This window comes from Corvus kubaryi, unplaced genomic scaffold, assembly GCF_017639235.1.
Source record: "Corvus kubaryi isolate FWS band 111438036 unplaced genomic scaffold, C.kubaryi_AGA036_p1.0 37352, whole genome shotgun sequence".
Lineage (NCBI taxonomy): Eukaryota > Metazoa > Chordata > Aves > Passeriformes > Corvidae > Corvus > Corvus kubaryi.
Genome location: NW_024581114.1, coordinates 266,070 through 278,686, shown reverse-complemented (window position 1 = coordinate 278,686; position 12,617 = coordinate 266,070). Strand labels below are relative to the sequence as shown.

At 56.7% G+C, this 12,617-nt stretch overlaps 1 protein-coding gene across 1 annotated transcript in view; it reads left to right on the top strand.

The window, feature by feature from the left end:
• AJAP1 (adherens junctions associated protein 1) overlaps positions 1–12,617 on the top strand; it is a 38,165-nt gene that overhangs the window by 9,402 nt on the left and 16,146 nt on the right. Inside the window, exon 2 of the mRNA XM_042031958.1 lies at positions 7,131–7,807. Within this exon, the coding sequence (XP_041887892.1) occupies positions 7,131–7,807 (677 nt within the window). The remainder of the gene's footprint in view (positions 1–7,130; positions 7,808–12,617) is intronic.

The window sequence follows — 12,617 nt, the reverse complement described above, 5'->3', positions numbered from 1 at the left end:
GTGTGTGCTCAGAGGGATGCTGCAGCAGTACTCACACTGTGTGTGCTGGGAGGGATGCTCCAGTGGTACTCACACTGTGTGTACTCAGAGGGATGCTCCAGTGGTACCCACACTGTCTGTGCTGGGAGGGATGCTCCAGCAATACTCACACTATGTGTGCTCAGAGGGATGCTCCAGTGGTACCCACACCGTGTTTGCTGGGAGGGATGCTCCAGTGGTACTCACACTGTTTGTGCTGGGAGGGATGCTACAGTGGTAGTGATGGGCTGTGCCCATCACGGGGGATGCTCCAGTGGTATCTGGGCTGTGCCCACTGAGGGGAATGCTCTGGCGGTACCCAGGTTGTGCTTATCGTGGGGGATGCTCCAGTGGTATCCAAGCTATTCCCACTGCAGGGGATGCTCAAGTGGTACCCAGGCTGTGCTGCTGGGGGAGATGTTCTAGTGGTACTTGCCCCATGCCCACTGTGGCGGATGCTCCAGGACCACCCACACTGTGCCTTGCCAGGAGGAATGCTCCAGCAGTACCGTGGGGTGCAGGGCCTGAGCCTGCCACTGTGCTGTTCCCCTTGGGGAGCACTCAGGCCAGTTCATCCCCTGGCTTGTCTGGGACCTGTCTTGCCATGCTGGCAGATGAGCCTGCAGCACTTGCCAGGGAGCCAGACTGGGCTCAGAGCTCCTGCTGCCAGAGTGGTGGCAGATAAATGACCGAGCACTGGTTTTGCACAGAAATTTGCTGGAGACATCTTTGTCTGAAGATGCATGCAAACTTCTGGGCTTCCCACCCACTTTGGCACTTCCCAAATCCTGCCTGAAATAATCCCTGAAGACCAGGGAAAACACTCTCAAGCAGATGTCCTGCCCTCTCTAATCAAGCTGAGCTGGACTGGCCATAATGGGCAGTGTTGGCCAGCTCACTGTGTTAGCTCTCACACTCATCATCAGGCTGCCTGGAGGCACTGGGCCCTTTGTCCCGCCAGTGTCTTTTAAAATACTTGAAAATGGGAACTGAACTTGAAACTCAGGGTTAAAGGTTGGCCCAACTTTGGCAGCAACTGGGCGCAGCTCTTGCCTTCGCAGCGATGCCACGCACGCCTGCTCTCTGCCCGCTCCCTTTTACTCTTCCCCACATTGCTCTGTCAGATCCTGACTCTTCCCACTGTGTGGGTGTGGGATGCACTGGAGACGTCCTGCGCTGGCAGGCCCCAGCACCAGCCCCAGGCGCCTGCACTGGGGCTTTGCCCTGCCTCTGCCTCTGGCAAAGGACGGGCCTGGAGGCAAGAGCAGCCGGGGCCGCGCGCTGCGGAGCCAAAGCTGTGCGCTGACGGCGTTGGCAGGGGCTGCACCTCCCGCATCAGCACATTGGCTGATGGTACCACTGGGTATTAATTATGCCTTCCGCACTCGCGGCTATTCAAATGGTAAAATTGTTTATTTGCAGCTGGGTGAGCTCAAGGCAGAGGCAGAAGAGCGAGCGGCTCCCCCCCCCGCCACGGCCGCCCTCCTGCCCCCCTCTCAGGGCTCCCCAAGCACCACCAGGGATGGATCCCACTGCCTCCATCTTGGCATTCCCATCCTGGGGGGAGCCGTGGCTTCCCAGCCCCACCCAACCCCTTTCTGCCCCGTTTTCCCAGGGAAGTGGGTGTTCACTGTCTGCCTGGCTGCAGCAGCGTGGCGGGGAGGATTCAACCTATTTCACCCTCTACTGATTTCCCTCCATGATAAATCCCATCCCCTCCACCGTGGGAAGCCGCATCAGTTTAATTACTTGTGGGGAGAAAGGGGCAGCGGAGGAACTTAGGACTTGTTTTAAATATCACTTTTATTAGCAGGTAATCCTGAAGCTCAGGACTGTAATATAGATAGGTAGTGATGTGGCACATTTAATTTACTTAGGTGCTATTGTGTGTCAGCCTTTGTGCCTTAAGTCCCAGTCCTGGCTTTAAAGAGCTTGGCAGCCATATTTTCACAAATTTATAATTATCTAGGAAGAAGCTGGGGCTACAGATGGCACAGTGGGTTGTATGTTCCCGATTCCCATTGGGTCTGGGATCAGAAAAACTCATCCCATAGCAGAACACAGCTCAGGAGAGAGGTCTCCATGGTGCTGCTGATGGCAGGGGTGTGGGGTGGGACGTGGTTGACGCCATGCGGGAGTGGTCCACAAGGTCTCCTGCTGATCCCACAGCATCCATCATCCATGCCGCCCTCACACGGGATGGTGCATCTCCCCTCCTCCCAGCCTTGGGGAGGGTCCTGGTCCAGCCCAGAGTGCAGGATGGCAATGCTCCATTTCCATGGTGATGGTTGGTAGTGTGACAAGAAAGGACAGTCGCTGCACTGCAGGGATCATCACACAGGACAGAGGGAAGGAGAGGAGAGCAGCTGCAGTGGTGGCTGCAGTTCCCACCTCAGCGAGGACACACAATCGCGGGCCAAGTATCTGCCAGTGAAGTTTTCCCCTCTTCTTCCTGCTCCAGTGTGAAAGTCACCCGCTGGGATGCAGCGGCCTCGTTCTATTCTGTATGGAGCCAGCGAGTTCCTGCACGTACTCTCATAACCTGCCCCGCTCCGAGCACCTTTGTAGGACACGCTGCGCTGCCAAGGATGCTTTTCCTAGAGCTTTCTTGCCTTGTCTTGCCTGGGTCAAGGAAACATCACCCCAACTCTCTGACCACAGCTCGTGCTCCGGGCATTCACAGGAATATTTCTGTCCCTGCCTCGCTTGGTGTTCAGAGATATGAAATGCTCAGAGTGCGTAAATCACCCCAACAAGGACATAACCTTGATTCCCTGTGCAATACCGATAGATTACCTAACAGGAGGCATGAAATGGAAGAATGGCTCCATTTGTATAATTCTGCATTAAAAATCAGCCTATTCTGCAGTTAATGCTCCTCTGAAGTGTCTCCACAGGCAGGGGAGAAAGGGGCCGATGCTGGAGAGCAAAAAAGGACCTTATGAAAGGGACTGCACTCAAGTGAGCCTTTGAGGCTTTGGGGAAGTGGGTTACTGCTGACGGGTGGTGTTTTGATGTTTGTCAGAGCCGTGATCCCAGTTAATTTTCAGACACATTACCAGAGCCAGGGGGTTCTGGGAGCACAGCGGGTGCACTGGACTAATCCATGTCCTGTCTGCAGCATCAGGGTTGCCTGAGGTGCCGCCACCCCTGAGAGTGCCCAGGACTGGGGCAGGGGCTATTCTGTCCCACTCCATGCTGGATGCTTCTGCTTTCCCTCCCTGCACGTGGAGGTTGGTACCATGTGCACGGTGGCGGCAGCAGCCAAGTTCCACAGCAGCCTCTTCCCGGCTGCCGAAGACCGCGGCAAGCTCACGTCCTCCAGCATCCTTGAAATTAATCTCTCTCTCAAGAGCCAACTGTCCTTCTTCAAAGCACACAGCTGCACCTGGAAGCATTCAGGAAGGGGTTTCATACAGGGGAGGACTCTGAAAGGTGTGTTGGATGGGGAGGCCATGGTGGCTCCAGTGCAACACCCACTGTTCCATCACCTTTGGAACCAGGATGGGCTCGGGTGGGCTCAGGAAATAGCCCCGGAGTGCCTGGTGTGCCTGATCCGTGTCATTAGCCCGGCAGTTTCCTTGAAATCCGCTCTCGTGCTTCTCGCAGGTAAATATTTGTGGGAGTTCCATTTCCTGTGTGTGAGCGCGGCCGCCTCACCATCCGTGGAGCCAAGGGAGAGGATTTGTGGCTGCTGGGAGCCAAGGCCTTGGATGAGGAGATCAAGGACAGGATTTCATTTTCTCAAATATATCCGCTCTGTGTTGCTTTATCTAACCCAGTTTCAGAGTTTTATTGAGTTTTTCGTAGAGTTTGAAAAGTATTTTGGGATACCATTCCCATTCACCTCCAAGATGGGAAAGGAAGTAATGTGAAAATTGCCCACGCTCCTCAAATTTCTTTGCAAAATAGGTTGTGTGTGCTTATAGGGGGGTGAGGAATAACCAAAGCCCTGATTCCCGTGCGAGGAGCGTAACCCGATGCACCCCTCTGGCCCATGTGTGCCCCCAGCCAGGACTGGCTCCGTGCCCCCAAACCGAGGCAGGTGGGTGCTGTGTGTGGGTCTGGATGATGTGTTCCCTTCCCTATGCCGGAGCCCCTCTTTGGGTGCAGTTAGGGAGTTATCCCATGCACTGGGAGCAGCACAGGGGGCTCTCCCTCTGCTCTGCTGTCCCTGAGGAGCAGCTCGTGCCACTGAGGAGGTGTTTGAGCTGTTTGATGTCTCGGCAAAGCAGGAACGCCCTCCCGGCCTCCGAGCAGCGGTGACTTTGTGCTGGCGCTCCCGAGAGGCGTGCGGTGCTCTCCTGCCTGCTCGGGCGACGGGGAGGCGGAGGCGCGGGGGCTCCCGGGGCGCTGTGCCGGGCCGGGCCGTGCTGTGCCAGCCGCAGCGGGCTCTCCTGGGACAGCCCAGGTTTTCTGGGGCAAGGACAAGGTGGCAGGAGCTCCGGGCGGGATGTATCCCCGCTGCCTGGGTGTCCTTTGGGACGTGTCACTCCCCCTGCCAGCCTTGGCAGGGTGCTGGTGTGGGGCGGGGGCAGGGGTGGCAGGGGAGGGCCGGGTGGTCCTGCCTCTGGCCGCGCCACGCGCTGCCGCATCCATCCCCGCCGCCGCGCCGGGCACATCACGCTGCGTTGCCACGACAACGGCAACTCCTACACGCTGCTATTTATTCTGAAGGACACTTGCTCTTATCTGTTGTTGCAAAGCCCTCAGAAGATCGCATGCCACGCAAAATTCCTCTGAGGTAACCGGACTTGGCTGCTTCTGTCCCTGAAGCCATCTCCTGGGCACATGCCAGCCGGTGTGGTGGCGAGGAGGACACTCCTGGGGTGACAGCCCCTTGGGTGGCATCACTTGATGGGACACTGGTGGGACAGTGACCCAAGCTATCCTCAGGGCAGAACGGGGTCTGCCCCATCTGGGTGTCCCTTACTGCATCCATCCCAGAGCCTCTGGCCTGGGGAGCAGTGGCAGCAGTGAGGGACACTGGTGTGGGTGTCACCAGCGCTGCCTGGCTGCGCTGGGACACAAGTTTCCAGCATGACCCAGGGGAAGACAAGGGTTGGAGGTTGTTTCTGCCCACAGATCCTCCTGGTGCTGCTGTGAATGATGCAGCCACGCTCAGGCAGGTTCTGCAGGAGCAAGCCCCTGCAAGCTCATGCTGCCATCACTGCAGCCTGGAATGTCACAAGGAGACAGCAGGAGATGGAAGCAGGAGGAGTATCTGTTTTTCCTGTGAGCTGCCAATCCCAAGCACCAACATTTTGTCTTTCAGAAGTTTCCAGGCAGTGGCTGGGATGCAGCAAGCACCAAGTTTGGGCTGGGCACATCTTCCCTTGCTCTGTTCAGCAACCGTTCATAAAAGTTCTGAGTGTGACAACACAGAGAGCTGGGAAGGGGGTGAGGTCTGGGGGTGTGCACAGATGATGTAAGAGGTGGCACCTAGGGTGAGTGACATGCCAGGAGGTGCCCAGCACCTTTCCTTCCTTGCAAGGAGAGGTGTCAGGTGATGCTGGGGAGTTCGGCAGAGGCTGAAATCAAGCCTGACACACTACAGGAGTGATCCTGAGCATTGCAAAGGTGAGTAAGTGTTTGATGATCCGGCTGGAGCATGAGCTTGTGACTCCTCGCCAGTGGAAGCACGACATTGCCTACAGCACGTGGGGGACACTCTTCGTGCTGCCACCACTCTGCTGGCCTCTAAAAAAACCCACCACCACCACCACGTTTTGGGTGGTTTGTGGTTTTTTTGAAGCCTTGAAATCCTTCCTCCCCCAGCCTGAACTATTTTGGTTTCTGTTGTCTGTTTCTGGCTCTTCCCTTTCTCCTTCTGCGCTCTTTCCTTGCGTTGCCTTCTCCCTCCCCAAAATAAATGCTGTTACGCTTTGAAAAAATACCCAATTAGGAAAAAAGCAGAGATCCTCTGAGCAGAAAAAGCCTGTGCCTGGGAGTATCCAGGTCAGCTCCTTTAGCTTCGCTTGCTCAGGCACGGAGGGAGTGTACAAATGCTTCTGTCAACCAGATGCACATTCTGTCGTGCTCCCAAGGACTGTGCGGGCGCCGCTGCGGAGGATTAGCCTGTTTAGCCATGTAAAGCTCTCATTAACTCCTGCTGAGTTCAACAAAAGTCTTTCTCATGTAAAAGCTGAGTAAAATGGAGGAAAGATTTTTGGGCTTTGGCCTAATGACTTTTTTTTCCGGGGGGGAAAAAAAAGCAACAAAAATTTGCCTATCAGAGATTTTCTTGCTGCTTTACGTGGGGCAGCATCGGAGGAAACATGAGACAAGCAGGGCCCTGGTGCTGTGCCACCGGGGAAGGGAGAGGGCTGTGACGTGATGTGACGTGATGGTGACATGAAAGCAAAATTGTAACTACTGAAGCTGCCAGCAGCTCAGGGGGGTTCCAGCTACTCTGTGGCAGAAAGGGCAGCAAAAGGGGCTGCTCCTCCTGCCCTCCGTGTGCTGCAGGGTCGTGTTCAGCTCTGGGTGCCCCACGCCGTGGGAGGGGATGTGCCGTGCTCCGTGGGAGGATGTTCCTGCTGCGGCGTGGGCGACTGCCATAGTGGGAGATGGGCTACACGTGCAAATGCAAGAGCCCACGGACTCATCTGCTCCAGCCCTTTGAGGGACTCATCGTGCTGCCTGTGGGCTTGGGAAGCAGGGGATGGGCTCTCTGATATCCCCACATCTCAGTGTCCCTGGAGTGAAAGCTTGTGCTGCTGGAGCTCCACTGGGCCGTCTGCTTTGGATAATTCACCCAAAAGGGCTGAGTTCAGACAAAGCAGGCACTGGCCGCTTCTCCAAGGTGTTCCCTGGTAAAACCCATCCTCAGGTCATTCCCATCATTCCCAGACCAACTGAAAAGTCACAGTTGCAAATGGGGATCCTCAGCCTGCCATGTTGGCAGTGGTAGTTTTCAGGGGGAGCGAGTGCAGGGTGCCCCACGATGCCATTTTGGGGGACTTTGGCTGGAGAACCAGGGAGGATAATGATACCCATGGAGCTGGGGGATGTTTTGGGTGGCTGGGCTGGGAGATCTAGGGTGTGCCATACTGAGAGGGAGTGCGGGGTTGCCCCACTGCCCTTCTAACACCGTCCCTGTCTGTCCACAGGTCAAGTTGCCCGCTCGGAAGCCATGCTTGGATTTTAATAGCCATGTTCCACCTAGCCATGGACCTTGCCAGCTGCCAGCCCCCAGCCACCGGCACTGGGGGGAGGCTCTCGCCACGGCCGGCGCTCCGGCACAGACTGTCCCGTGGCTCGCCGTGGGGCACGGGGAGCGGGGAGGAGCTGCAACGCCCCAGCCCCCCCTGGACCTGCGCCCCCGCGCCCCCTCTGCAGAGACCCCGCTCCCGCCGGCCGCCCCCCGCTGCCCCACTGCCCGCTGGCCGCCCCCTGCGCCGGCCGCGCTCCCGGAGAGGCCGGCGGCACCTGCGCGGCCGCGGCTTCGCCCCACGGGACGGGCGGCCCACGGCGCTGCCCGAGGTCATCGTCTGGGGCCCCACGGGCGAGGAGGACTCCCTGGAGAGCAGCACGCTGCCCGGCGCCTTCGCCACCACCACCACCACCGCCGCCGCCACCACCGCCGCCACCACCGCCGCCGCCGCCGCCGCCACCGCCGTCACGGCTGCCACGCCGCCCCGAGGGCCTCCCAGCACCCCGGGCCCCGCGCTCGGCGGGGACGTGCCCCGCAGCAGCCCCGGCCGCAGCAGCACCGCCGAGCCGGCCGCCGGCCACAGCAGCGGAGGCAAGGATGCTCGCCCGCCCCGCGGGCTGGGAGACAGCACAGGTAGGGTCTGCCGGGGGCCGGGGTGGTGGCGGGGACATCAGGAGGGCTGGCGGGTCCTGGAGCAGAGCACGAGTGTCCCGGTGGCAGCTCTGCCTGGGACAGAAGTTAGTGTGACATTAAAGAAGCGCTCGGAGGAGAATGGCGGTGCTGATTATCGCTTTTATCCGAGGCGTTTTCCAGCCACTTGCTGTGTTTTCCCATTACAGTCTCCATCCACAGCCCATCTCCCATAATCGCCCTGAGCGCCACGCTCGGCACAGCAATGCCTTCCCCCAGTGCTGGCTGCTGTGTGGACATGGATGGGAAAGCTGCTTCCCATTTATTGCAAATTATATTTGTTATTGCTGATATTAAACCGTGGGATACCGGTGGATAGTTTACAGAATTTACTCACTGTGCATCGACTGCTTTAAGCCCACTGCGATTTTCTAGTCGAAATGAAAAGGAATTTTATGGCCTAATCTTAATCTCAATTAATTTATCCAGCCTGCCCTGCTTGGCAGAAAGAGACGATGCAACCAGGATGTTGTTCCTGACTTAAAGGAGTTATTTATAGCCGAAAAATAACTCCCAGCCTACACACCTTTTACAAAACGCTGGAATTGCCTGGATAGATCAGTGAGGGAGTATTGATAAGGGCTGTGGCTTTTGCTGTTCCCTGCATGATGAGAGCATCAGCCTGGTCTCCCCAGACCTGCTGTGGTCAGTGCCTCTGGCTTCAGTGGCATCACCCAGTCCAGGAGGGTGGGGTCCAGTGGCTTGTTGCCATCAGCCAGCTGCAGGAGCCCCTCTGCCTGCACCAGCTGTGGGAGGATGGCTCCTGGCATGTGCTGAGGCTCTGGGACTTATTGGAGTGGGCTGCCTTGTTTAGGTGAGGGCGAGCTGACAGTGATGCCACCCACCCGCCGGTGCCACCACTGCTGTCCTGCGTGGCCGCAGAACAACGGGAGCTGCAGCCCCGGCAGCTCCCAGAGGGCCAACTGCTTTAATCTTCAGGCTTTAGCTCTCATTAGGGGCTTTTTCCAGGATCGGAGTTTTTGCTAATTAACTTCTCTTCGAGCAGTGAATGCGATAAACTCCTTCCCGGGTCTAAAGGCCCTGTTTGATCCCAGCTCGTCCACCCTCAATTGAAAAGCTCCTGAGCTCCAGATCCGCTTTTCCTTCCAGTGCTGGGGCTGAGCACCCAAGAGAGCTCTCAGTGTGCTCCCAGTGGGAGCACCATGCCCCTGCCATGCCTCAGGACAGCGTTTTGGGAGCGAGCAGCCGACACTGTCTCGAAACAGGGTCTATGCCCGTGCCAGTTTTGCTGGTGCGGCGCCTGTGCGAAGCCGTGCAGCTTCCCAGCCCTGCTCCACTCTGTTATATAAGCTGTAGCGGCTGGAAGTGTTTGTTCTCTGCTGGGAAAAACATATGGCTACAAATGAGGATGAGGTAACTCGCCTGTACGGTTTATTTGCCTCAGTGAGCATTGCCAGTCCCTGTCCGGTGAGGCGCCTTGACGGGAGCCTGGGGCGGGCGCGGTGCTGCTCACGCTGCCTGTGGTCCCTCAGCTGTCCCTGGCAGCTGCCTGGGGGGCTCAGGTTAGTACCACCTGTGTGTGGCACCCATGGGAGCCAGGGTCACTCCGGGAACTGGCAGAGCTGTGCCAGGGCTCCTGGAGCCACGCAGATCCACACTCTCCCGTGCTCGATTCCATCGGAGCAGGTAGCTGCTGTTGTGCTGCTGCCCCCATGTCCCTCCTGTGCTGTGCCCTTGTATCCCTCTGTGCTTTGCCTCTGGGTCCCTGGTGGTTCTGTGGGACCGTGGGGTCCTTGGGGTGCACGCAGGGTGGTAAAAAGAGCCGCTTCACTTCAGCAGAGGCAGCAGTGCTCGCTGAGATGAGCAATGGGAGCAGCTCTGCTCTGTCAGATCTTCCTCTCGCCCCCCTTCCTCCTCGCTGAGAAGCGAGAGAGAGAGAGAGAGAGAAAAAAAGCCAGAAACAATGCCTTCATGAGTCGCTGACAGCAAAAACAGGCTTTAAAAAATTCCCCTGGAAGAGGAATTACTCGGCTCATAGGCAGGAGAGGCGGCAGAGGAGCGATGGCTGGTAATGCCTGGGATGAGAGGAGAGGCTGGCGCGTGCCGTGGCCCCGTGGGTGCTGCCACGGGGGCTCAGGTGACCTGCGGCTCAGGTCTTCCTGTCCCGGTGCCACCCCTGACACGCAGCACAGCGCTGCTGGCATCAGCTGGGCATGCAAGATGTTCACCCAGGCATAGTTTATGCTTGTGCTTTTCAAAAATGTGCATCCTTCTTCGGGGCTGTCGTAATCATTTTACTCTGGAGCAGGGAAAGAGAGGAATAATTAAAATTCCAGCATGCTGCAAGTGGGAAGGGCTGTGAGGAGCTTTCACCGGGCACTCTCCACGTGGGCTGGGCTCCTCCGTCAAGGCAGAGCATCCCCGGGTCCCGCAGCCTCAGCCAAAGCAGAGAAGAGTGGAATGAATCAGAGCTGTCAGAGCAAGGCAGGAATTGCACTCGCTGGTTTGTCCGAGGCTCCTTTCAGGAGCTTTAGGATAAAGCCGTCTTTAATTAAACCTTTAAGTGCTTTATAAAGCAGAAAACTCCATGTGCTGCCTGCTGCTCTTAGTGGTATTTGATGGCTGGTCGTGGCGCGTTTGGCACCGCGCTCTGTGAGCAGCGAGCTTGTGGCAGAGCTGGTGCTCAGGGACACCCCTTCCCCAGGGCTGCCGTTCTCCTGGGAGGACGTGGGGATCATGTGGGTGTTGGCAGCTGGATCTGAGCTGGTGGTGGCCCCAGGCCACTCACCACCCCCTCCCCACTGCCAGCCAGCAGCGTGTCAGGAATAAATAATAATAGAGGCGTTGCTTCCCACTGGTGATGACCCTGCCTCCAGAAAGAGGGGTGCTGGAGGCGAGGAGATAGTGGATGCAAAAGGCTTCAAAGGAATTAATTAAAGATAAAATGTGTTTAAAAGAAAACCCTGGGCAGTGAGGATGGAGCTGCCTCTTTGATCTGCAGTGCCAAGGAGTGGGGAGATGCCACAGCTGGGGGACGGAGAGGAGGTGAAGGGGCTGGACAGTGTCTCCTGGGCCGGCACCACCGGTCACCCTCCCTGGGAGGTTCCCAAAGGATCCCTTGTAGGGCCGTGCATCAGCTGCAGTTCTCCAGAAGGGTGGAGGATGATGGTGGAGGCAAGGAAGGAGCGTGGCCATCAGCTGAGCTCTCCCTGCAAGGGAGACAGGACACTGCCCGGGATGTGCAGATGGCAAACGTGCCTGTGCACATTCTCCCACATGCATCTCAGTGAGCCAGAAACTCTCCTCTGCTGCTCTCCAAGTATTTATTGCTCGGTGATATTTGCTGTAACACCTGAGAAGATAAGTCCCAGGGTCTTTAGCATAAGCCTTCAGGATCTTCCTTCTTGGTAAGAACATTTCGCAGCAGCAGCAGTAGCGGGAAGATGTTTTCCTTCTTTCATCAGTCCAGCTCAAAATACCAGGAAGTTAACCAGGAACCTTGGTGGGTTTTTCCCTGAAAAGCTGCATTTTCATCTCAGGATGACTAACACTCCCTCGGCTGGGTTTCGGAGTGATCACTGATTTGCCAGGTGGAAAACCAAGGGGCTTTGCTGCCCCCAACTTTGCCAGCAAGAAGGTGTTGGGAAGAGCAAACGCAAGGCGGTTTGTGGTGCGGTGGATTGGGCAGCAGAGGAACTGGCTGTGTACTGTAACAAGGCTTTTCAAGAAGGCTTCTGCTGCATGTCCACCCCTGTATCAGACCCTTGTGGCTTTTGTAAATTATTCTCCTTACAAGCTATTAACCAGCAGTAGGTTCATGTTACGGCCAAATCTGGCTGATCCCCCCTGGGAAAGGCCGGCAGTGGCAGCAGGGAGGCCACACCACGCTCCTGATTGAATTGTTCTGTCCGCAGGCAGCTTTGTCAGGGGATGAGGCTTTTGGGGCTCAGATGTGATTTCTGATGGCTGGGGAAGCTGTAAAGCCTCTTGAGTCCAGCCGGGTTGCCCCAGCTTCTCCACGACGCTGACGAGGAGGCATTGGCATCCTGGTGCCCGGGGCATGTGAGAACAGAGGAAGGAGACTCATGGCAGGGATGAGGATGGGATACTGAGGAGAGGGAGATCCACACAGCACACCTGTGGGAAGGGGCTGGGGTGCCTCCGGTGCAGCCCTGGCTGGGGGTAGCCGTATCAGGCCCATAAGAGTAACTCCAGTTTTCTCCCTTTCAAATGAAATAGAGCTGTTTTCTCCTTTCTTTAATTTTATGCAGCTTCAAGGCCTTGACGAGAGTCTTCAAAGAGTTGCAGCTCGTAGCTGTTTTTATTGGGAAAATGAAAAATACAGGCTGCCTAACCAGAGCTGTTGAAATAAAGGCCTTGGGGGATAGAGGTTCTCTTTGTTTTTAATTAAGAGCTTATATCTCCTGTTCGCTGCCATTGCGCGCTCCTGCAGTAGCAAGACATTAGTCTCAAATGGATTTTCTCGTGGAATTAATTCCATTGATGCAGAGCTGTCCGGGAGCCGTTTCAAAAGGTGGCCAGAAAGGCCAAACCTCAGCACTTTCATCTCAGCAGCAAATATATGGTCTTTAAAATAACAGATAAAAAAAGCCCTGCCATTGGCTTGCTCTGAGAAGATTGGGGTTTTGCCCGGGATGTGGGGAATCAGGAGCTGAGTTGTGCTGCCTGCTGGGATTCTGTGGCCCCTCTCCCCCTACCATGGGGATGAGAGGCCCCAGTGAGAGCGGAGTGCACACGGATGGCACGAGAGTGGAAAAACCCAGCGATATTT